Source organism: Ahaetulla prasina, chromosome 8, assembly GCF_028640845.1.
Source record: "Ahaetulla prasina isolate Xishuangbanna chromosome 8, ASM2864084v1, whole genome shotgun sequence".
NCBI lineage: Eukaryota > Metazoa > Chordata > Lepidosauria > Squamata > Colubridae > Ahaetulla > Ahaetulla prasina.
In genome coordinates this window covers 12,723,373-12,748,922 of record NC_080546.1, presented here as the reverse complement: position 1 = coordinate 12,748,922, position 25,550 = coordinate 12,723,373, and the positions used below count along the sequence as shown (strand labels likewise).

The following is a 25,550-nucleotide window of genomic DNA, read 5'->3' as shown; positions in this document are numbered from 1 at the left end:
TTAGTGGGGAAGACGCTGAACTTGTCGATCGAAAGGTCGGCAGTTCAGCGGTTCGAATCCCTGGTGCCGCGTAACGGGGGAGCTCCCGTTACTTGTCCCAGCTTCTGCCAACCTAGCAGTTTGAAAGCATGTAAAAAATGCAAGTAGAAAAATAGGGGCCACTTTTGGTGGGAAGGTAACAGCATTCTGTGCGCCTTTGGCATTTAGTCATGCTGGCCACATGACCACAGAGACGTCTTCGGACAGCGCTGGCTCTTCGGCTTTGAAACGGAGATGAGCACCGCCCCCTAGAGTCGGGAATGACTAGCACATATGTGCAAGGGGAACCTTTACCTTAACCTAATTTAAACTGTGCTGCTCTTTCGTCTTTTCCTCCTGAACTGAGTTTTCTGCAGTTAGGAAAAAGAACTGGATGGACGTGATAGGAAAAAAAAAAGGGAGGGGAGAAAGATGGGAGCTACGGATTACATTACAAAGAAATACATCATCCAGAGATTGTATATATAAAACCCATAGATGAGATAAGGTGGATGCACAAGGAATGTGGAATACAAAGTCACCTTTCATGGAACATGAATCATGGAAATTGGTTTGTATCAATGATTGCATTTGGAATTTGATTTCCTTTTTTAAAAAAAAAAAGGAGAAGAAAAGAGAGCAGGAGAAATAGAGACGGATCTGCAATCAAAGCTTTAATTGATTTTGTAATGACTAGGTATGGTAAGCACTTTTTCCCCAGCCTCTTAATTTGTATGACAGATGCACATTCGAGCAAGTCACATGTGCAGCTGACTGTCACTCGATACTCTTTCCTGCCTCAAGGAAGTTGCTTTCCTGTTTATTCTTTTGCGTCTGCATGCATGTTTATCTGTCGTGTGGTTAACCTTCTGCTGATTGAAAAACCAAACCAGAAACAATCCCTCATTCCTTGCGCGATCTGGGTCTGGGAAAGAACTGGGAGTTAATGGTACCAATTGGATCTGGTTTAGCTGCTTTGCCTTAAATGTCATTCCTTCTTCCTATGAGGTTCCGTAACAAAAGAGAAATCACAAGGATTAGACCAGGGGAGTTAAAAGAAAACCCTCTTTTCAATTGATTCGTTTTGTCACACGGACTTCGGGTCTTGAACCTGGGCTGTCGACTTTCTAGCCTCCTTATATAGGAGATATATATATATATATATGTAGGTCTTTGGTTATTCGGGTTTTCTCCCGCGTAAAATTAGAAGTGTCTTGGCGACGTTTCGACGAAGTCTCATTCGTCATCTTCAGGCTTCAGCTTCGTGCTTCTGGGAGCAATGTGTGACTGCAGCTGTTTCTTCCTTTTTAACTGCTAGTGGGGGTTTGAACTGATTGGGTGGGAGCTTGGCTGTGCTCTGATTGGATGGGGTTTTTTGTGCTCTGATTGTCTGGGGGTGTGTCCTGTTTGGGTGGGGGCTTGGTTGTGCTCAGATTAGTCTGAGTTGCAGGGGGATATATATGTAGGTCTTTGGTTGTTCGGGTTTTCTCCCGTGTAAAATTGGAAGTGTCTTGGTGACGTTTCGACGAAGTCTCATTCGTCATCTTCAGGCTTCAGCTTCGTGCTAAATGTTTGCTCCCAGAAGCACGAAGCTGAAGCCTGAAGATAACGAATGAGACTTCATCGAAACGTCGCCAAGACACTTCCAATTTTACACGGGAGAAAACCCAAACAACCAAAGACCTACATATATATCCCCCTGCAACTCAGACTAATCTGAGCACAACCAAGCCCCCACCCAAACAGGACACACCCCCATCCAATCAGAGCACAAAAAAACCCCATCCAATCAGAGCACAGCCAAGCCATCGAGATAGAAAAACGCCCACACAGCATGAACAAAAGAGATGATACCTCCCGCCTACCAGCCATTTGGAAACCTGCCCTTATTGACAAACGTGTCCCTAACACGAGGAATGACACCAGACCCACACTCACGAGGTCCACACAGGATGTCACCACCACACATCCACCCAGAAAGCAGACCCAAACCCACACTGATCATGAAGCACGATTAAGGACCAGAAGCCAGACCGCAGCTGCAACATTGGCCATTTCAAACCCCTCCAATCCATACATGCAGCAGACTGACACCCACTGTGAAGATGTGGCACGACCGCGAACACAAAGCCGGACAACAGCTGTGCAGCTCACCAGCTCAAATCCCCCTGCAGCTCAGACTAATCTGAGCACAACCAGGCCCCCACCAACACAGGACACACCCCCAGCCAATCAGAGCACAGAAAACCCCCCATCCAATCAGAGCACAGCCAAGCTCCCACCCAATCAGTTCAAACCCCCACTAGCAGTTAAAAAGGAAGAAACAGCTGCAGTCACACATTGCTCCCAGAAGCACGAAGCTGAAGCCTGAAGATGATGAATGAGACTTCGTCGAAACGTCGCCAAGACACTTCCAATTTTACGCGGGAGAAAACCCGAATAACCAAAGATCTACATATATATATATATATATATATACACACACACACACACACACACACACACACACACACACACACATACATACATACATATCCCCTTATATATATACACACACACACGCCATATAAGAGGATGTGTGTTCTGACTTAGACTTCCTTAGAAAGTATACAGCACAGTCTTAGTCCCGGCAAATCTCTTTTATTCATACGGCTCTGAATTATTGTCATTCCCAGCCTGAAAGGCTTCTCAAACAGTCTTTCAAGGGAATATTTATAAACACCCACCTTATCTCCCTTGGAATGTTGCCAGAGAACTAATTGCCAAATGCAGGGCAAGGCCAGACTTAGCATAGAGTCAAGCAGAACTTTTCCAGAGCTTTTACCGACCGGATGAACTAATTGCTTCCTGCAAAAGCTCATGTCCCGTTCGCTCCTCTTTTATGTCTTATGGAAGGGGCCAATCATCTCCAAGCCTTACTCCCAAGTCGACCCTGTTTTCTTAATTGTTCCTGTCTTCTGGCAGCTTTGCGCATGCACACTGGGAACAGGCTCCCGCTGTCCTTCTGCTTCGCTGATGTCTGACTCTGGAGGCTCTGGAGGCAGCAAATAACTACCAGATGGCCTTGGCCCCCTCTCTGCTTCTGACTCAGAGCCCTTGTCCAAGCCTTCCCCAGACTCCAGGACTGGCCCATGTTCCTCCCCAACCTCCTCACTGTCCGAATCTGCTGTTAGCTCTGCTGGCCACTGGTGGGCCACAACAGTGTGATGGCTCAGCGATTAAAGCTAGAAAGCTGAAAGGCCAGGTTCAAGGCTCGCACTCCACGCGACAGGGCGAGTTCCTGTCCTCGCTCCAGCTCCTGCCAGCCTAACAGTTCAAAAGCATGCAGATGCGAGTAGATTAATAGGTACCACTTTGATGGGAAGGTAACAGCATTCCATGCACCTTTGGCATATAGCCATGCTGGCCACATGGCAACAGAAATTATCTTCCGACAACATTGGCTTCCTTGGCCAAGAGCAGAGATGAGCACCGTGCCCTAGAATCAGACACAACTGACAGGAAAACCTTGATCTTTGACCTATACATCAATGTTTCTCAACTTTGTGTACTTGAAAATGTGTGGTCTGGGAAGATAGCTGGGTGAGGAATTCTGGGAGTTGAAGTCCACACATCTTCAAGCGCCCAAGGTCGAGAATCCTTGCTGCTCTCATTTTTTTTTAATGAAGATTCCCTCAAATGCAGCTCAGCTGCTGGAGATTCACAGACACGTCTGTGTGATTCAAAAAACCGAAAAAACAATACAAATAGGCTCTCCTTTTTCTTAGAATGGATATTCAACTTTCCAGCCCAGCTTGTAGTTCTGCGATTCTATGGTGATCTCCCACCCAACTCGGATGCAATCCCACTTAGTTTGCTGAGATCAGCCAAGCCTGGTTAGGTCCTACCATGTGTATGTTTACTAAGAAGTAAAACCAGGTGTGGGCCGCTGGTGGTTCGCAGGGGTTTGGGAGAACCTCCAGTTAAGATTCTGTACAGTTCGGACAAGCCCCAAATCCCATTCCTGGCTGGCCCTTCCCACCCTGCCCCACCCCCCCAGGAGTTGCCACTTGGCCTGTTTTGGATACAGGTAAATACAGGGTGCGCACGGAGGCTTGGGGAGGGTGATAAACGGGCCTATCGGAAGTTTGGGAAGGCTGTTCTGTTTCCGGCCTCCAGAGGACCTCCAGAGCCTGGGGAGGACGTTTTCTCCCTCCCTGAGGCTCAAAGAAAGCCTCCGGAGCCCAGGGAGGGCAAAAAACACCTCCACTGGGCATGGTATAGGTGGCTGGCTAGGCCACACCCACCATGGCCACACCCACCCAGCAACCAGGCAGAGAACCCCTTGCTAAAATTTTTGAAGCCCAACCCATTGAAAGCAATGGGCTTTTCTCCTGCCATGTTGCATCAGGTTTGTATGTGTATGAGGGAAAGAGAGGGAGGGAGAGAGAGAAGTGGGGAGAGGGAGGAAGGGAGGGAGAGTGGAGGAGAGGAAGGGAAAGGGACGGAGGGAGGGAGAGAGATAACTGAAGCCATCTGTGTCAGGAGCGAAGACTTGGCAGAATCCTCCTTGCTTCCGAATCCCGCTTCCTTCAGACAAACTGCTTTCTAATTTAATTAAACCACCCTTTCGTTTGGATGCCTGAAATGTAGCTATGGAAAGGCGCCTATAGAATTTCCGCCCTCCTTCCCAAAAAGAACCGAATGTTATTTTGCGCTTGGCTAGCAATCTTCTAATCCTTGATAACAAAGACTTCCCTATGAGTGACAAGCACAGCTCCGAGGAGGCGCTCTTCAAACTCATTAGCCCATCCATCTTGCCAAAGCAAGGGAAAAGAGCAGATGCTGTTTTTACATTATCAGCGTTATTTAGCCCAGTAATCTTTAGACGTTTTGGCTCCGGTTTCAGCTAATTTCTTTGCACCGATTTGAAGGAAGGCTCCGCAGGTCACTATCCTTTCCAGAATGACCTCTCTTCGCTTGGATCCATCTGTAACAGCATGTCTGGCTCGAAAACGAGGAGGTTAATTTAATTTTAACTGTCGCTAAGTTGCAAGACACGGGCTTTAACATGAAATATTAAAGTAATTTCAAATTATCTGGGAGGAGAAACTTAGCTTTTCCACATTTGGAGGCATTACGTACATCAGCCCATGAAGAATTATCACAAGCTTATAAATAGCAGTAAAGGTAAAGGTTTATGTGCTAGTCGTTCCCGACTCTAGGGGGCGGTGCTCATCTCCGTTTCAAAGCCGAAGAGCCAGCGCTGTCCAAAGACATCTCCATGGTCATGTGGCCGGCATGACTCAACGCCAAAGGCGCACGGAACGCTGTTCCCTTCCCACCAAAGATGTTCCCTATTTTTCTACTTGCCTTTTTTACATACTTTCAAACTGCTAGGTTGGCAGAAGCTGGGACAAGTAACGGGAGCTCACCCCGTTACGCGGCACTAGGGATTCGAACCGCTGAACTGCTGACCTTTCGATCGACAAGCTCAGCATCTTAGCCACTGAGCCACCACGTCCCCATAAATAGCAGTAGTACTTACCAATAGCATTTAGACTTCACAGTGCTTTCCAGCCCTCTCTAAGCGGTTTACAGACTCAGCATATTTGACCCCAACAACCTGGGTCCTCATTTTACCCACCTCGGAAGGATGGAAGGTAGAGTCAACCTGGAGCCAGTCAGGATCGAACTGCCAAACAGCTGGCAGCCAGCAGTCAGCAGAATTAGTTGCAGCACTGCATTTTAACCACTGTGCCACCACGGCTCATAATAACTCATTCATGTCATTAAAGGCAGATCCTATACAGGTAGTCCCATCTTATACCATCTTTATACAAAACCCCATCTTATACAAAGGTATTAGGGATTTTTTTTTTTTTTTTTAAAAGTGCTGAGTTGTTTAGCAAAAAAAGAAAGTGAAGTTTGAGGACAAAGCAGGGGTGAAATCCAGCCGATTCTCACAGGTTCTGCAGAACCGGTAGCGGAAATTTTGAGTAATTCGGAGAACCGGCAAATACCACCTCTAGCTTTCCCCAGAGTGGGGAGGGAATGGAGATTTTGCAATATCCTTCACCCAGGAATGGGGAGATGTTTTGCAGTATCCTTCTCCTGGAGTGGGGTGGGAATGGAGTTTTTGCAATATCCTTCCCCCAAGAGTGGGGAGAGAATGGAGATTTTGCAGTATCCTTCCCCTGCCATGCCCACCAAGCCACGCCCACAGAACTGGTAGTAAAAAAAATTGAATTTCACCACTGGGACAAAGTGCCCAGTGGAGAGGACTATGAGAGAAATTCTTCAACTAAAAAGAACTGCTCTGTTCTCATCAAGAACAAAAAAAGACATTCTTTTTGGCCAAGGAAATCACGTAGCACTAGCACTTAGACTTATATCCCGCTCCGTGGGGTTTTATGTCACTCTCTGAGCAGAGTGAGCCTCTTGCCCCCAACAATCTGCATCCTTGTTTTACCCACCTCAAAAAGATGGAAGGCTGAGTCAACCTTGAGCTGGTCAGAATTGAACTCCTGGCTGTGAACGAATTAGCCTGCAACACTACATTCTAACTACTGTACCACCACAGCTGCTAGCAATAGCCCTTAGACCAGCGGTTCTCAACCTGTGGGTCGGGACCCCGTTGGGGGTCGAATGATGATTTGCCAGGGATCGCCTAAGACCATCGGAAATATGGGAAGTATACTTGCGAGTTGAAGAATCGCGCTCCAATGGTTGACTCCACAAGCCAGCTGCAGGCTCTTCAGATCGCTAGCCGAATTCGGCTTCAGGCGCGATGAATTAAAAAAGAGAGAAATCTTTGCTCTGATGTCTCCCTCTCAAGCCAGCTGCAATCACTCCCAATCACTAGCCTAATCTGGCTTCAGGTGCCATAAACTTAATAGGGGAGGAGTCTCCACTTTAATGCCTCCGTCCTCAAGGCAATCGCAAGCAGTTCAGATCGCTAGCCAATACGGCTTCAGGCGTGATAAATTCAAAGCGAAAATAATTTTATGGTTGGGGTCGCCACATCATGGGGAATTATTCCACCTTCCACCTCTCACAATACTTGACAACACAGTATCAACAGTAGAAACCTTCAAATTTCTAGGTTCTATCATATCGCAAGATCTAAAATGGACAGCTAACATCAAAAACATCATTAAAAAAGGACAACAAAGAATGTTCTTTCTGCGCCAACTCAGTAAGCTCAAACTGCCCAAGGAGCTGCTGATTCAGTTCTACAGAGGAATTACTGAGTCTGTCATTTGCACCTCTATAACTGTCAGGTTCGGTTCTGCAACCCAACAAGAAAAACACAGACTTCAGAGGATAATTAGAACTGCAGAAAAAATAATTGCTACCAACCTGCCTTCCATTGAGGACCTGTATACTGCACGAATCAAGAAGAGGGCCGTGAAAATATTTGCAGATCCCTCGCATCCTGGACATAAACTGTTTCAACTCCTACCCTCAAAACGACGCTATAGAGCACTGCACACCAGAACAACTAGACACAAGAACAGTTTTTTTCCCGAAGGCCATCACTCTGCTAAACAAATAATTCCATCAACACTGTCAGACTATTTACTGAATCTGCACTACTATTAATCATCTCATAGTTCCCATCACCAATCTCTTTCCACTTATGACTGTATGACTATAACTTGTTGCTGGCAATCCTTATGATTTATATTGACATATTGACCATCAATTGTGTTGTAAATGTTGTACCTTGATGAAGGTATCTTTTCTTTTATGTACACTGAGAGCATATGCACCAAGACAAATTCCTTGTGTGTCCAATCACACTTGGCCAATTAAAAAAATTCTATTCTATTCTATTCTATTCAAATTGTATTAAAGGGGCCGCAGCACTATAAAGGTTGAGAACCACTGCCTTAGACTTATATACCATTCCATAGTGCTTTACAGCCCTCTCTAAGCAGTTTACAGAGTCAATATATTGCCCCACAACAATCAGGGTCCTCATTTTACCAACCTCAGAAGGATGGAAGGCTGAGTCAACCTTGAGCCGGTCAGAATTGAACTCCAGGCTGTGGGCAGAGTTAGCCCGCAATACTGCATTCTAACCACTGCACCACTAGGAACTCTTGAAAAGCAAAGGTGTTTGAGGTCATAGCTTGCTTATCTGGCCGTGATGTCTTTCTCATTAATGAATTGGGGAAAGATCTCCAAGTTAAGGAAAGGTATGGATGCAAGTTGACCGAACGGGGACTTTTGCAAAGACCAATAACCTCTTGCCTGACAAGCAATCTCTTCAGGAGATGTTCGGGACAAACTTGATTCAAAAGAAAAGTTGCAGGAATATGTCTAGTTTGATGAAAAGAAGGACTAGGGGTGAGATGATAGCAGTGTTCCAATATCTCAGGGGCTGCCCCAAAGAAGAGGGAGTCAAGCTGTTCTCCAAAGCACCTGAGGGCAGGACAAGAGGCAATGAATGAAAACTAATCAAGGAGAGAAGCAACTCAGAACTAAGGAGAAATTTCCTGACAGTCAGAACAATTAATCAGTGGAACAACTTGCCTCCAGAAGCTGTGAATGCTCCAACACTGGAGCATTTTTAAGAAGATGTTGGATAACCATTTGTCTGGTATAGGCCCATGATGGCGAACCTGTGGCACACATGCCCGCGGTGGCATGCAAGCCACCTTTCCGGGCACAGGAGCTGTTGCTCAACTCGCCTGCAGCTGCTCATGTTTATTTATTTATTTAATCATATTTGTATACCGCCCTATCTCCCAAGGGACTCAGGGCGGTGCACTCGCCCCAGCTAGTGTTCAGGCGTATGGTGTGTATGCGTGCAATTCAGGAGACCCAGCTGTCGGAGCTTTCCTGCACATGCATGCATGTTTGCGTATGTGCGCGAGAACACTTGCGTGCAGCATGCACATGCCTAGATAGTGTTCGCGCATGTGCATTGCATGTGCAAAAACCACACACCTGCACAAGTGGTGCAATTGCACACGCAGTGCACAGGGGAATCCACGCAAAACCTGTGCACATGCACAGATGGTGTGGTTGTGCATGCAGTGCATGGGGGTATGCATGAAAGCCTGTGCACGCACAGCGCACAGGGGAGGCATGCACGCAAAGTGCGCAAAGCGCATGCATACCTGTTCGGCAATCGGTGAGTAAAAGATTCACCACCACTGGTATAGGCTCTCCTGCTTCAACAAGGGGTTGGACTAGAAGACCTCCAAGGTCCCTTCCAATTCCGTTATTCTGATAATAATTCTGATAAAGGATCTCTATGGTGGTGGAGCACAGCGAAGTCCCCCAGCTTGGGATTCTCAAATCCCCAAACTCATATCCCCAAACACATTTTAATGGTCCTATTTTTATTTTTGTTTTTTTGTTTTTTTTTCCAGGGCAAAATTTTTTATTTTCCATAATAATTCCCACAATTTGATCACTGTACAATACAATCACTTATCCACTTATCACTTATCCAACAATCGATCCTATACTCAAATTATACTCAATCAGGGCTGCTCGACTGCCACTCCCTCCCTTAATCCTTTCTACCCTTCTCATCCTTCTTCGACTTTCCCCACCATCCTTCTCCTCGCTTTCCTACTTCCCCACCTCTTTCCCACTCCTCACTACCATCCTTTCTAACCCTCTGTCTTCTCCTTCTTCTTCTCCTCCTATCCTTTCTTCTCCCTCCCTTCTTTCCTACCTACTACCTGCCTACCTATTTTCTTCCTTCTTTACTCCTCTTTCCTTACCCTTTCCCTTCGGGAGTGGTTACCGAGCAGTCCCGACTTTACACCATTCCAACTTGTTTAATTCTACCATTATTCCTGTACAATGGCAATCAATCAATTTATAATCTTCCCCTTCCCCCCCCATTTCCCCCCTCCACCCCCCCCCCGAGACTTCCCAGAATAGGGAAGTCTCTTTTTCCTTTTATTCAGGCATGTCTGATTCTCAGAGATTGCCTGGACAAGATCCTGCAGTTTTCTTGGCAAAGTTTTTCAGAAGTGGCTGACCTTGCCTCGGGTGAAATCTAAAAATTTTCCCTACCGGTTCTGTGGGCGTGGCTTAATTGGTGGGTGTGGCTTGGTGGTCAGGTGACTGAATGGGCCTGGTCAATAATAATAAATAATAAAAATAATAAAGTATACAAAACTTGGGAGGCACCGGTCTACTTTCTGTAAAAATAGAGGCCCCAGTCTACCAATTGCCTTTTACTGAGAGGCACCGGTCTACCAAGTGCCTTTTTTTGGCAGGCACCGGTCTACCTTCTTTAAAAATAGAGGCACCGGTCTACTAGCTGCCTACAGTGCTGATCAGCTGCAATGCAGCCCTTTGAAGTGCCGCGGCAGTCATTTAAGGCCGTTTGCAGCTATATCACCACCGAGAGCTTCAGGGACAGAGAAGAGGAACAGCGAGGCGTGAGCAGTGGGGGGGGGGGGGCAGGGATTTTTGCTACCGGTTCTCTGAACTACCTGCCCTTATCGCTACCGGATCGCGGGATCCCATCCGAACCGGGAGCATTTCACCCCTGCCTTGCCTCCTTCCTAAAGCTGAAAGACTGACCCGAGGTCATTCAGCTGGCTTTACACCAAAGGTGAAATGTACTCACCTTTCCTACCAATTTGCTGATGTGCACATGCGACACGTGCCCCATCATTTGCCGCCTTCTGCACATGCGCAGATGGTTAAAACCGGGACGTGACGACATCCCAGTTTTGGGGGAGCGGAGCCTCCCACCGCCACTGCTACTGGTTCTCCGAACGCAAGGCGGATAGAGCCAGCAGCATTTCACTGCTTTATGTCCAAGGTCAGACTACATCTCCCAGGCACCCAGTCACTAGCCTGATGTCTTAACCACTATACCAAACTGGCTCTTCGTTCGATGTAACTAGAAAGCCAATTCTGGGGCAGCATCCAAACGAACGTTCTAACAGGAACATCAGTTCCACAGTGGAACCAGGGATCAGTTATTAGGGGAAGGCAGAGCTTACCAAAGACGTCAAGGTTTCAATTAATGTCCTCTTCAAAGCTAAGGCACAAAGCAAAACAGCACCCGGTGTCCCTTTGTCACAGCACAACAGCCCCTTTGTGTGACTCAGAAGCAGCGGCTTTTGTGCACGTACAAAACCATGGGCTCGCTGTTAGCAAAGCTGAGAAACTGATGAAGGCACACCAATGTTCTTCTACAAGCAGTGGTGGGATACAGCCGGTTCGGACAAACCGGTAGTTAAATTTCTGGCTGGCTCTTCCCCTCCCCACCCGGCCCCTTTCAGGAGTCCCCAACCGCCCCATTTTGGCTCCCAGGTAAGTGCAGGGAGGTCTATTAGGCCCAAAATGGGGTGGGGGGTATGGACTGCCCCCCCATGGCCCATTTTTGCTCCCAGAAGGCTGCAGGGAGGCCTACTAGGCCCAAAATGGGACACTGGGGCAGTGCATCTCCACCCCCATGGCCCATTTTTGCTCCCAGGGGGCTGCAGGAGGCCGAGTGCTGCCTTTCACACATCCCTGGCCACACCCACTATGGCCATGTCCACCCAGCCGGTCATTAGGGCAGAGAACTGGTTGTTAAATTATTTGAATCCCACCACTGTCTACCAGGCCGGGTTGTACTGGGGTGGACAACAGACAATCAGCCAATCTGGTTACCAAAGGAGGCAGAATGCTTCTCTTCCCCACATCTGTTAAAACAACCATGGACAACCATCTCTCTGAGATGCTTTGATTCATACAATGGATAAAGGGCTGGATTCTAATGCTACGGTATCAGTGGTGGGTTTCAAATTTTTTTACTACCAGTTCTGTGGGTGTGGCTTGGTGGGCGTGGCTTGGAAGGTGTGGTAGCGGAAGGATACTGTAAAATCTCCATTCCCACTGCACTCCAAAGGAAAGTTACTGCAAAATTCCCATTTCCTCCCGATCAGCTGGGACTCGGGAGGCAGAGAGTAGATGCAGGCAGGGCCAGTCAGAGGTGGTATTTACCGGTGCTCCGAACTACTCAAAATGTCTGCCACCGGTTCTCCAGAACTGGTCAGAACCTGCTGAAACCCACCTCTGGTTGTACTTCTGTAAAGATATGTGGGAATGAACTTGGAAGACAGGAGGAAGGAATGTTCACTGGACCAACTGGCAGGTTCTCAGTTCACAGAAGGAGAGCAGGGTGTCTCGAGTGCTTCGGAAGAGACCCTCCTTAGTTTTGCAGAGCGTAAAAGGAGAGGAGGATAATTATGGTGCCAGATTAGAAACTGGGAGGCTGTGAGTTCTAGTCCTGGTTCAGGCATGAAGCCAACAGGCTGAACATGGGCCAGTCATTCTCTTTTAGGCCTACAAAGGAGGCAATGGCAACCCACCTCTGAAAAACTGCAGGGACTGGTCCAGGCAGCTGCCAGGAGTAAAAGAGGAAAACTGAAATTTTGGTGAAACAATGAGATTGGAATATTTCTTGAATTTCTAGGTCACTGATGGCAAACCTCTGACATCACCGCATGCCAGTCTGTGTGCCGGAAGTGGCACGTGAAACCATCCCGCGAGGTATGCACGGCGCTGCTGGCCTTCACATGCGCAGGAGTGCCGATACCTGGAAGAGTGGCGGTCCGTCGCGCATGCGCGATCTGACACCTGAACATCCGGATACCGGCATGGACACATGCCCATGAACAGCTGGCCATCACACATACGTGTGATGTCAACCTGGAAGTTCGGGTGCTGGCCTGCGCATGCATGAAGGAACGCCGTTCTTCTGGGTTTTGCTGCTTCCGCGTGCACGACGGCCAGCTGACAGTCATACGTGTGATCACAGGAACGCAGAATAGGAGCCAGCGAGGACGGGATGGTTTCGCGTGCCACTTCCAGCACACGCGCCATAGGTTCGCCGGCACTGCTCTAGGCAGTTGCTGTATCTTGCTTACGGGTCAAATTATATAGGTCTGGAATTATTTTACTTTTTTTTACATTTATATCCCGCCCTTCTCTGAAGACTCAGGGCGGCTTACATTGTGTAAGGCAATAGTCTCATCCTATTTGTATATTTATATACAAAGTCAACTTATTGCCCCCCCAACAATCTGGGTCCTCATTTTACCTACCTTATAAAGGATGGAAGGCTGAGTCAACCTTGGGCCTGGTGGGACTAGAACCTGCAGTAATTGCAGGCAGCTGTGATTAATAACAGGCTTCTTACAGCCTGAGCCACACCACGGCCCTATGGAATGATTATTTGAAGTATTAATGGACTGTCTGCTAAAATAAAGCCAGGTCATGGTACACTCTTGAAAATAAATCAGGAAGCCTGTAATTGTGGAGTCTGTCCGGCAAGAACAAAGACTGCTTATCCACATGAAATATGCATGTGCAAAGCTTGTAACAACTCTGGGTAGTTAGAAAGCTGATAAAAGTAACGAAGAGTTAGACAACTTGCAGAGCTCAGTTAAAAATTAGGAACACAGATGGCCTGCAGCCAATAAAAAATGTATTAGATAACTGTTGGGGCATTCATTACCCAAGGCTTAGGAATAGGGACAGCTAGAGACCAATAGAACAAATTGTAGAATTATTACTAAAATGTTGATTAGATGATATCTCTTATTATCTCGCCTTGTCCCGCCTCCTCTTTCAGTGAAAACGTATAAAGCTTTCTTAATCTTTTGTTCTTGGTTCTTGGCATTTCGGCCAGGAGCCCTTTTCCTTGGGGCACCCCAATAAAAAGCAATCAAAACCTGCAGCTTTGGCCTCGGCACCAGGCTCAGGCCCGAATTGGGGACAACAGTTATCTTATTAATCCTATCTACATTTCCAGAGTTAGAATCATCAAAGTTCATCATGATTAGCGGTGTATATTTCCCACTGAAACATGTCAACGTATACATTGCAGATGCGTGTTTGAAAGATGTACTTACACTTGCATGCAGTTTTCCTTTTTTCGACATGGCTAAAAATTTGTTGCTGAAAACTCCGCGTATTCCTACTATCCCCTGAGACACGGCGAATATTTCCAAAATACCTACAAAGGACAGAAATCCCCAAAATAAAATTCATTTTTCACAGCACCGTGAAACAGACAAACGAAAAGGAGAGAGAAAACTTAAATGCCTTGTCATTTTGCACTATCTTAGAAGGGGCCGGGCCGGGGGGGGGGGGGGGCGTGGAAGCAGAAAAATGTCCCTGACATTTTAGGCTTATAACCAGTGATTTCATGGTTGGTTGCTTCTTTGCTTGCTGCTTGGTTTATCTGAATATACATTTATTTATAGATGTCCTGAGGTTTTAAAGGACAAAACTGATGCAAGAGGAAGTGGTGGTGGGGGTCTAACCACGGCTTCTATTAGGAGTAAACTGACTGCCCTCCGTGTGAAGAGCATCAATGGAAACGTCATGGAAGGGGAAGGAAGGACTCTGACATCTAAAACATTCGTTTAAGTTTCCCCGTCAGACCAAACTGGAATCCTGCACTCATCTCTAGACAGGTTTGACTGGATTTAAGACTGGGATGATTCAAATGGTCCCAGGTAGACAGTGATGAGATTCAGCCAGTTCGAGATGGTTCGGGCCAGTTCGGGAAAAGCGGTTGTTAATTTTTTTTTTAATTTGAATTTACATCCCACCCTTCTCCGAAGACTCAGGGCGGCTTACATTGTGTAAAGCAATAGTCTCATCCATTTGTATATTATATACAAAGTCAACTTGTATTGCCCCCCCCCAACAATCTGGGTCCTCATTTTACCGACCTTATAAAGGATGGAAGGCTGAGTCAACCTTGGGCCTGGTGGGACTCGAACCTGCAGTAATTGTAATTGCAGGCAGCTGTGTTAATAACAGACTGCATTAGCCTGTTGAGCCACAAGAGGCACTTGCTGGCTGGCCCTGCCCTGCCCCTTCCAGGAGTCCCCACGCGCCCCATTTTGGCTCCCAGGAGGCTGCAGGGAGGCCTACCAGGCTCAAAATAGGGCGTGGGAGGAGGTGGTGCAGCCCCTCATGGCCCACTTTTGCTCTCAGGAGGCTACAGGGAGGCCTACTAGGCCCAAAATGGGGCGCAAGAGGAGCAGTGCATCGTTCTCACCCCCCACGGCCCTTTTTTGCTTCCAGGGGGGTGCAGGAGGCCAAGTGCTGCCTGTCACACTCGCTGGCCACGCCCACCATGGCCACGCCCACCCAGCCGGTCATTACGTCAGAGAACCGATTGTTAAATTATTTGAATCCCACCACTGCAGGTAACCCACAACTTACGATCACAGTCGTAAGCCACAGAATTTCCGTGGCTAAGCAAAGCCTTGGTTAAGTGAGTGACACCTGATTTTACGAGCTTTTTTTTTTTTGTACAGTACGAGTCGTTAAGCAAACAACTGTAGCTGTGAAGCGGATCTTGCAGGCATTAAGCAAATCCCGCTTCCCCCATTGACACGGCTGTTAAGTGAATCACTGCAATCGGTAAGTTAATAAGAGGGTTGTTAAGTGGATCTGGCTTCTCCATTGACTTTCCTTGTCAGGAAGTTGCAAAAGATGATCACGTGACCACCGGATCAGTGGTGGGATTCAGCCAGTTCGCACCACTTGGGGAGAACCGGTTGTTAACTTTCTGAGCAGTTTGGCAAACTGGTTGTTGGAAGAAATCATTAGGGCAGAGAACCGGTTGTTAAATTACTTGAATCCCACCACTGCCCAGGATGCTGCAGCAGTTGTAAATTCATGGCAGTTCCCAGGTGCCCAAATTTTGATCACATGGCCAACATACATGTTGCGTGAGGATTGGTTGCAAGTCACTTTTTCCAGCGCAGTTATAACTTTGAACAGTTGCTAAACCAATGTTGTAAGTCGTGAACTACCTGCAGGGGTTAAATGAACCTCTAACAGAGGTGGGTTTCAGCAGGTACTGACCAGTTCTGGAGAACCGGTAGCGAAAATTTTGAGTAGTTCAGAGAACCGGTAGTAAAAATTCTGACTGGTCCCACCCCCATCTATTCTCTGTCTCCCGAGTCCCAGCTGATCGGGAAGAAATGGGGATTTTGCAGTAACCTTCCCCTGGATTGGGGTGGGAATGAAGATTTTACAGTATCTTTTCCCTGCCACGCCCACCAAGCCACGCCCACCAAGCAATGCCACGCCCACTAAGCCACACCCACAGAACCGGTAGTAAAAAAATTTGAAATCCACCACTGACATCTAACATAGTACCGATTTTTACAATGTGTTTAATGGGTCCCTTTTAATCATCCCTTTTAATTCCACGAAAACAGCTTTCAGAATAAACCGTTTACTGGAGCATTTTATCTGTGCCTTTTTTAGGCTGCAAACTTCAGGCATACTGCATACTTTTGCATATGTGCAAACTTCAGGCATACTGGTCATACGTACTCATAAGGCCCCCATATAGTAGATACAAGGTGACATAAGAGAACAGCAGGCAGAGTTAAGCCTGCCATCAGCTTAGAGTCATTACATTGCCACAAATGGTCCAAAGCCCAACCTTGAATCCCATTGACCCTTATCTGCTGTCAAATTAGTTTTGAACTTTAATTGACAAAATTCCTGTCTAGCAGCTTGAATAAATCTATGCTGTACTCTTATCTTACAGAGAGTCATGATTCTCTGTGAGCGACAGGTGAATTCTGAAATTGCACACTGCTGAGGCGTGCACTCAATCGAAAACTATAAAACTCCAGCCCTCCATATTTTAAAACTGCATGCCCATCCTGGACAGGTACAATGTATTGGACTGCATGACTCTGTGTAATTCAGAAAGGATTGCATTGATTGGTGTTATTACGTTATTCTGTTACAGCTAGTTAATGGTGAGATTACAACTCTCACTTTCTAGAGATTGCAAATAGTCAGAATTGTGAGCAATGGAAGTCATAGTTACACCCAGAGGTGGAATTCCCTTACCTTCCCTACCAATTCGCAAATGTGAGCTCGCGCGCATGCGCAGTAGTTGTGCATTATGCCTAGGTGGGTGGGCAGAGCCTCCCGCAGTCTCCGCTACCGGTTCGTGCGAACCGGACCAAACCGGCTGAATCCCACCACTGGTTACATCATATTTCGTCGATAGGTTTGGCCAGGGTTTTGTCAACACTGACATTTTTAAGAGAACAGAACAACAGAGTGGGAAGGGGCCTTGGAGGTCATCTAGCCCAACCCTCCGCCCAAGCAGGAGACCTTGCACCATTTCTGACAGATGGCAGGTCCAGTCTCTTCTCGAAAGCTTCCCGGGATGAAGCACCCACAACTTCCGAAGGCAACTTCTGTTCCATGGGTTGATTTTTCTCGCTGTCAAAATTTCTCCTTATTTCTAGGTTGAATCTCTCCTTGGATCAGATGTCTGGACTTCAGCTCCCAGAATTCCCCAGGCAGCATACTTTGGGCTCCAAGGAGTCAAAACCCACACATCTTAAAGCTGTCAAGGTTGAGAAATCTTGGGTTAGGCTGTCACAGTTCCTTCCTTAATGCAACACGTCTCGGTGGACTGAAGTGTAGCCTATCTCTCTCTCTCTCTCTGTCTCTCCTCTTGGAATCAAACACTTCACTGCTAGACAGCTCTTCCTCCCCTTCTGTTTTCCTTCTACCTCCCAGCCCTTTTGAGGGATTTTGCATCTCAAAAGGATGCGTTTTGGTCTCCTAGCTCCCGCTTCAGAGGGCCATGGAAATGCAGAAGAAGAAAAAAACACCACAGAAGCAGATTTTTGGACTTGAAGATCAACAAAGGGGATTCTGGAGCTGCAGAAGGATCTAACTTTGAACGAGCGAAACGCAACATTGGGCGCGAAACAAAACTTTGCGGTATTCCCAGGCTGGAGTGCCTTCCTCTGCAGGATTAGGAATTTTTTTTTTCCTTTTCCTCATAAAACTATTCTGGCATAAAACCAGCTGTCCCCTGCTGCAAATCCTTGGCATGCCTCTATTGCAGGGGTCTCGAATCTTGTGTTCTGATCTAGGCTTCCTGAGACAGTAAAAAGCACATAATGAGTCCCCAAAATCCTCTTTTTATTTCAGCGGCTGTGAATTCTGTTCATTCACAGCCCGTGATGAGTCACAAATAGTTTGTAAAGAGTCCGACAGAAGTCTGCCACAGTCCTTCGGTGTAACACCCACCTTTATCTCCCTTGACATGCTGCCAAAGACCTAATTGGCCATTAGCTTTGCAAGGCCACACGGAGCATAGAGTCGAAACGGAGCTTCAGAATTTAAACCGAACAAAGTTGCTTCCTGCAAAGGCTCACGTGCCTTTGCTCCTCCTTTATGTCTTATGGGAGGGGCCAATCATCTCCATGCCCTACTCCTGAGTTGTCCCTTTTGTCTTAACTGTTCTTGCCTTCTGGCAACTCTGTACTAGAAACTCTGTTTCTCTATCTCGCTGATGTCTGATTCAGAAGGCTCCGGAGGCAGCACATAACTCCCAGATGGCCCTGGCCCCCACTCTGCCTCCAATGCAGAGCCCTCATCCGAGCCTTCCCCAGACTCCAGGACTGGCCCGTGTTCCTCCCCAGCCTCCTCACTGTCCAAATCTGCTGCCAGCTCCGCAGGCTGCCAGCCGACCACAACACCTTGGAACTTTAAGCCTGAAGGACTCAACTCCCAGAATTCTCCAGAATTCCTGGAATTGAAGTATGGCCGCACTTAAAGATGTTAACATTCGAGACCCATGCTCTATTGCATCTGTTCCAAGTTTCTGCCAAATTAGGCCCGGGTGCCAGATATCAAAAGCAAAGTAATCAATTGCCAATTGCTCTCCTCCCCCTTCCACCCCTCCAAAGTTTCACGACACCCCTGCATATCAAGACATCTCCCTTCACTGCCTTTCCCTCAAAAACCAACCTGTCATAATGTGAATCAAATGTTGGAGAAGGAGAACGCAGGAAACTTCCTAGACTGAAATTGTTGGTAGTAATTTTTGAAGTGCGTGTGTGTATACATACACCTGTGTGTGCCTTTGAGTCTTTGTTGATTTCTTGCCCCTTCATGGACTAGTCCTTACAGCTTTCTTGGCAAGATTTTGGAAGTGGTTTGCCATTGGCTCCTTCTTAGGGTGGCGAGAGAGTGGCTGGCCCAAAATCACCCACCTGGCTTTATGCTTACGGTAGGATTAGAACTCGCAGTCTCCTGAGCAGCCCAGTGCCTTAACCGCAACACCCAACTGGATCGCTTTGCAGAATAGCATTTCATATTTTCTTATCTCTTCCTATCTTTTTCATAAATAGTCACCCATTGCAATTCCTCTGGTTAAGTTCTGATCCTCCCCCCCATTATTATCATTTATCCAGGACTGTCAGCATTATTTATGCCTCAACTAATTTTCTTAACATTTTACGTGCTGCTGTACCCAGCTGTTGAGGGTGCAAGTATAGGCAGTCCTCAGACTTACAACCGTTCATTTAGTGACCGTTCACTAAAGTTACAACGGCCCAGAAAAAAAAAACGGACCGATCTCCATTTTTCACACTTACGACCCTTGCAGCATCCCCACGGTCACGTGATCAAAATTCAGACACTTAGCAACTGACTCACATTTATGACGGTTGCAGTGTCCCAGGGTCAAGTGATCCCCTATTGCAGCCTTCTGACAAGCAGAGTCCATGAGATTCACTGAACGACTCTTGTTACTCATTGAACAATGGCAGTGATTCACTTAACTGTAGCAAGAAAGGTCATAAAATGGGCAATACTCGTTTAACAACTGTCTCACTCAGCGAAACATTTTGCCCTCCATTGTGGACATCAATTGAGGAGTTCCTGTATTGGGTGAATTCACTTTACAAATATTTAAAGTTATAATAGTGCGGATTTCCCCACCGTGTTTATATTTTATCACGCAAGTCCAATGGTGGGTTGCTTCCGGTTTGTCCCGGTTCAGGCGAACCGGTAGCAGCAGGAGGCTCTGCCCACCTGCCCAGACATCATTGAAAATGATCTGCGCATGCACAGAAGCACCATGTGCTACCGAAGCGTACCTGTGCGCACCCGTGCGCTACCAATAGCGAATCGGTAGCCCTTGTGATTTGAAACTCACTGGTGCACAAGACCCATAATTCCCAGCCAGCAGAGAGCCTCTTAGCTGAGCATGATGGGAGTTGCCTTTCAACAGAAGAAAAGCTACTGAAAAACAAAGAGGGAATGCAAGAAAGATTTGGCTTAAAATTGCGGGGGTCATTCAAATAAGGCAGTCAAAAAAAGAACCAACAGAAAAATGCAGTGGAAGAGAGAGGGGGAGAGAGAGAGAAAGAGAAAAGTGGGGTGAATCGCGGGAAATGCTGACGCAGGGTTTTGGGGTTTTTTTTTCAGCTGGAAGAGCTCAGCAGATGTTCCAGTTCTTGCTGGGTAAATAAAAGGCTTGGTTAAACAGCATCAATATCGTTGCGATGTAGAATACTGCAATAGAAGCCGGGAGAATAGCTGTCTAGCCAGCTCTCCACAAAGCCCATTATTTTTGCACAAAATAGCCTAGCAAACCACAGGAAATCCAGAGGCTCCCAAAAGTTCATCTTGGCCATTTCGCTCCTCTCTCTTCGGGCCATCAAGCCTGAATGCCGGTAGTCCTCCACTTACGACCACAATCGAGCCCGACATTTCTGTTTGCTAAGCGAGACAGTTGTTAAGTGTGAATTTGGCTCCATTCTACGACCTTTCTTGCCTCAGCTGATCAGCGAATCGCTGGACTTGTTAAGTTAGCAACGCGGTTGTTAAGTGAGTCTTATTTCCCTAATTGGCTTTGCTGGTCAGAAGGTCGCAACAGGGGATCGCATGACCCCAGGGACACCAGTCATGTGCCCGGGTTTTGGTCATGTGACCATGGGGATGCGGCAAAGGTCGTAAGTGTGAAAAACGGTCATAAATCACCTTTTTTCAGGGTCGTTGTAACTTCGAACTGTCACTAAATGAACGGTTGTAAATAAAGGACTAGCTGTGTATGTTTAGGCTGTCCCGCTTATTAATAGCACTTGTCATAATCATCCCCATTAATTTTAAAAGGGAGTTAAATCGGTATCGTCATTTCCTGGAACCCTGGGTGACCAATACAACTTTGATTTTTTTACGTTGGTACTTAAGACTGAGAAATCGCATTCTGGACAAAAAGTTTGCCTTCTGCCACACGTTGATTAGATGGAGGAGCAGATAGAATAGAATAGAATAGAATAGAATAGAATAGAATAGAATAGAATAGAATAGAATAGAAAAGGCCCAAGGTTGACTCAGCCTTCCATCCTTTATAAGGTAGGTAAAATGAGGACCCAGATTGTTGGGGGGCAATAAGTTGACTTTGTATATAGTATACAAATGGATGAAGACTATTGCCTGAAATAGTGTAAGCCGCCCTGAGTCTTCAGAGAAGGGTGGGATATAAATGCAAATTTAAAAAAAAGAATAGAATAGAATAGAAAAGAATAGAAAAGAATAGAAAAGAAAAGAAAACAGAGTTGGAAGGGACCTTGGAGGTCTTTTCTTTTTTTCTTTTCTTTTTTATTTGCATTTATATCCCGCCCTTCTCCGAAGACTCAGGGCGGCTTACACTATGTTAGCAATAGTCTTCATCCTATTTGAATATTTATATACAAAGTCAACTTTTATTGCCCCCAACAATCTGGGTCCTCATTTTACCTACCTTATAAAGGATGGAAGGCTGAGTCAACCTTGGGCCTGGTGGGACTAGAACCTGCAGTAATTGCAGGCAGCTGTGTTAATAACAGACTGTCTTACCAGTCTGAGGGGTTGGACTAGAAGAGGTCTTTTAGTCCAACCCACTGCTCAGGCAGGAAACTCTATACCATTTCAGACAAATGGTTGTCCAATCTCTTCTTAAAAATCTTCCAGTGTTGGAGCATTCACAACTTCTGGAGTTGTTCCACTGATTAATTGTTCTAACTGTCAGGAGGTTTCACCTTAGTTCTAGGTTGCTTCTCTCCTTGATTAGTTTCCACCCATTGCTTCTTGTCCTGCCTTCAGGTGCTTTGGAGAATAGGTTGGTCCCCTCTTCTTTGTGGCAGCCCCTGAGATATCAGAAGACTTCTATCATGTCACCCCTAGTTTTCATTAAACTAGACATACTCAGTTGCAGCAACCATTCTTTATGTGTTTTAGCCTCCAGTCCCCTAATCATCTTTGTTGCTCTTCTCTGCACTCTTTCTAGAGTCTCCGCATGTTTTTTACATCGTGGCAACCAAAACTGGATGCAGTATTCCAAGAGTGGCCTTACCAAGGTGTTATAAAGTGGTATTAACACTTCATGTGATCTTGATTCTAGATGTTTGAATTCAAAACTTTATTGCTGGCAATGACACTGAATTGGCTGAGTCTTAGCACACAGTGGTTAACAGAACAACTGAGTTGGAAGGGACCTTGGAGGTCTTCTAGTCCAACCCCTTGCTCAGGCAGGAAACCCTATACCATTTCAGACAAACGGTTGTCCAATCTCTTCTTAAAACCTCCAGTGATGGAGCGCGCACAACTTTTGAAGGCAAGCCGTTTTCCCTGATTAATTGTTCTAACTATCAGGAAGTTTCTCCTTAGTTCTTTTTTTTTTTTAATTTACATTTATATCCCGCCCTTCTCCGAAGACTCAGGGCGGCTCACAGTGTATAAGGCAATAGTCTCATTCTATTTGTATATTTACAAAGTCAACTTATTGCCCCCCCAACAATCTGGGTCCTCATTTTACCTACCTTATAAAGGATGGAAGGCTGAGTCAACCTTGGGCCGGGCTTGAACCTGCAGTAATTGCAGGCTGCTGTGTTCTAATAACAGGCTTCTTACAGCCTGAGCTACCATGGCTCAGTTCTAGGTTGCTCTTCTCCTTTATAAGTTACTTCTTGTCCTGCCCTCAGGGGCTTTGGAGAATGGGTTGACCCTTCTTCTCGGTGACAGCCCCTCAAATATTGTAAGCCTGCGATTATGTTACCCCTAGTCCTTCGTTACCCAAATCCAGCAAACTTCCCAGCTGCTGCCTAAAGTGGGACAATCCAAGAAAAACATGCGATGTTGCAAAATATATCAACTGCGCCTTGTGATTCACACTCTAGTGCAGGGGTCTCCAACCTTGGCAACTTTAAGACTTGTGGACTTCAACTCCCAGAGTTCCTCAGCCAGCTTTGCTGGCTAATTAACTCTGGGAGTTGAAGTCCACAAGTCTTAAAGTTGCCAAGGTTGGAGAGCCCTGCTCTAGTGGTGCCTTTCACATATCCCCCCCTTCATTTGCACCATGCATTATTTGCAATTAGGACCCCTCCCGACCATTAACATTGGCCAATCATTCTACAGGAAGCCCTTAACTTACAGCCATTCATTTAGTGACCGTTCAAAGTTACTGGGGGAAAAAAAAGTGACTTAGGACCATTTTTGACCCTTACAAGCTTCGCAGCATCCCTGTGGTCATGTGATCAAAATTCGGACACCTGGCACAGGTGCCGTGTCCCCGAGGTGCGAGTCGCCTTTCGCGACCTTCTGACAAGCAAAGTCAATGGGGAAGCCAAATCCACTTAACTAACTTAATTCATGTTACTAGCTGAACAACTGCAGTGATTCACTTAACAATGAGGACAAAAAAAAAAGAATGTCAAATGGGGCAAGCTTACTTAAACTGCCTCACTTAGCAACACAAAATTTGGGCTCAGTGGTGGTCGTAAGTGGAGGACTACCTGTATTGCATTCCTTCCAATGTTGGGTTCTGGAATCGGTTGTTGTACACAAGCCACCCATTTCTTCCACAGTTACACCAACTAACATTCCCCTTGACTTCAGTGGGACTTCCCAGCAAGTCAATGAAGCCAACAGCCTTATTCTGTAAGTTCTCTCTCCCTGGGCAAAATTCTGTCTTTTTTAAACCGAATAGAGTCTAAACCTACTTAACAAGGCAGTGGTGCCCTGAAGACCCAAGGAATATTCCCGATTTCAAGAAAGCAGAAACCTGAGCTTCTCTTCCCTCCCCCACTCCACTCCCCAATTATTATTGTACTACTTTTTAATTTTCATGTAGATTGCTTATCCACATATTTGTTAAGGCTTTTGCTCAGCAGCTTGCATTAGCATCCGATATCTTCCATTGTCAATTTGCAGATAACTTTATATAGAGAAGTACCTCTCATCCAGGTTTCACCACTCCCGGCGTTTAGGATTTTCATTGCCTTGGCTTGAACCGCAGCAAAAATCCCAAAGGCGTTGAAAAGCACCTGAATTACTCCCGGAGCGCTTTCAAAGCTAGAAATTAAGGCAAGAACAGAGAGGAAGCGCCCAGGGACTGAGCCAAGCGAGAGAGCTATTCTGAACTATCAATTAAATGTTTTTAAGATGCACTTTAAAAAACAAACAAACTCAGGCGTGCAACCCAGGCGCGCTCAGGGACGGCGAAGTCAAATACCCCTCACCCTCCGGCTCCCCGAAATGCAGAACTTAGCGACGGGTCGCCAAACGAGGCGGCGGGGAGGCGCCCAATGCTTGCTTGCTTTACTTACTTAAGAGGCTGTCGTGGTGCGAGCCGTTGACCTGCCCATCCGGGTGGATCTGGAGATGGAAACCGATGCCCACCCTGCAGTAGAGGCTGCCCGTTCGACGTCCGGAGGGACTCCACTTAAAGCGGCTCATCTCCGAGCCGCCGCTTTGAACTCCCGCGGAGGAGGGGGAGGAATAAGAGGAAGGTGCGGAAAAGGAAGAGGAGGAGGAGGAGGAGGAAGAAGAAGAAGAGGAGGTGGAGGAAGAGGAGGAGGAGAGAGACGAAGTGGCGGGGCGATTTCCAAGATTGCTGCCGCTGCTGCCAACGTTGTGGTTCTGCTCGGCCTCTCCAAATTGCGCCCGAGGGGGCCGTGGGTGCGCCAAAGCCGGGAGGATCAAGTGGCCACTAAGCAAGAGGAGGAGGAGGAGGAGGCAGCTGGAGAAAGGCAGGCTCATGCTTCCAGCTCGAGAGACGCGCCTGGCATTTTGGAGGAGGAGGAGGAGGAGGAAGAGAAGCGGCAGTGGCGGCGGCGGCGGTTGCTGCTGCTGCTGCTGCTGTTCTTCCCGCCGCCGCCGCCGCCGCCGCACCTACGGGGCAGCCGGCCGTGCGCTCCGCCGCGCCGGGAAGGCGGCATAGTCGGCCCCGCGGAGAGGGAGAGAGAGCGAGAGAGAGCGCGCGGGGTCCGAGAGCCGCTGCGCTGTGCACGGAGATATTTATAACCCGGGTGATCTCACACCGCTTCTCTCTCTCGACATGCCTGGAGTCTAAAGGAGGCTCGCTTCGCCAGACCTTCCCGGTGGAGGGGGTGGGGGGGACTGGTGATGGAAGGAAGGGGCGGGGGTGGAGGCGCGTCTCGTAGGACCACCGACGGGGTGGGGGGGTGGGAGGAGGAGGAGGAAGAAGAAGAAGAGGAGGAGGAAGGAGGCCGGCCAAGCGCGAGGGTCACCCCTGGTCAGGCCGGAGAGGCGAAAGAGAGCGCAAAAGCCGGCACTTTTACGCACCGATCGCGCTTTTACGCACCAGCTGGTGGGTTTTCTTTCCCGCCGGGCAAGGTTCCCGAATTGGAAGGAAGAGAGAAAGAGAAAGAGAAAGAGCGAGCGCCAAGGCGAAGGAGCTTGGAAGGGAGCCGGGGATCTCTTTTGGCAAGGGATGG

General features: G+C 47.3%; 1 protein-coding gene across 1 annotated transcript in view; it reads right to left on the bottom strand.

Moving 5' to 3' along the window:
• The window catches only part of FGF5 (fibroblast growth factor 5), a 34,118-nt gene extending 9,142 nt beyond the window's left edge, over nucleotides 1-24,976 (bottom strand). Inside the window, exons 1-2 of the mRNA XM_058192835.1 lie at nucleotides 24,420-24,976; nucleotides 13,887-13,990 (exon numbers count right to left, since the gene is read on the bottom strand). Coding sequence (XP_058048818.1) covers nucleotides 13,887-13,990; nucleotides 24,420-24,852 — 537 coding nt within the window. The 5' untranslated portion in view covers nucleotides 24,853-24,976. The remainder of the gene's footprint in view (nucleotides 1-13,886; nucleotides 13,991-24,419) is intronic.
• Nucleotides 24,977-25,550: the final 574 nt, after the last annotated feature.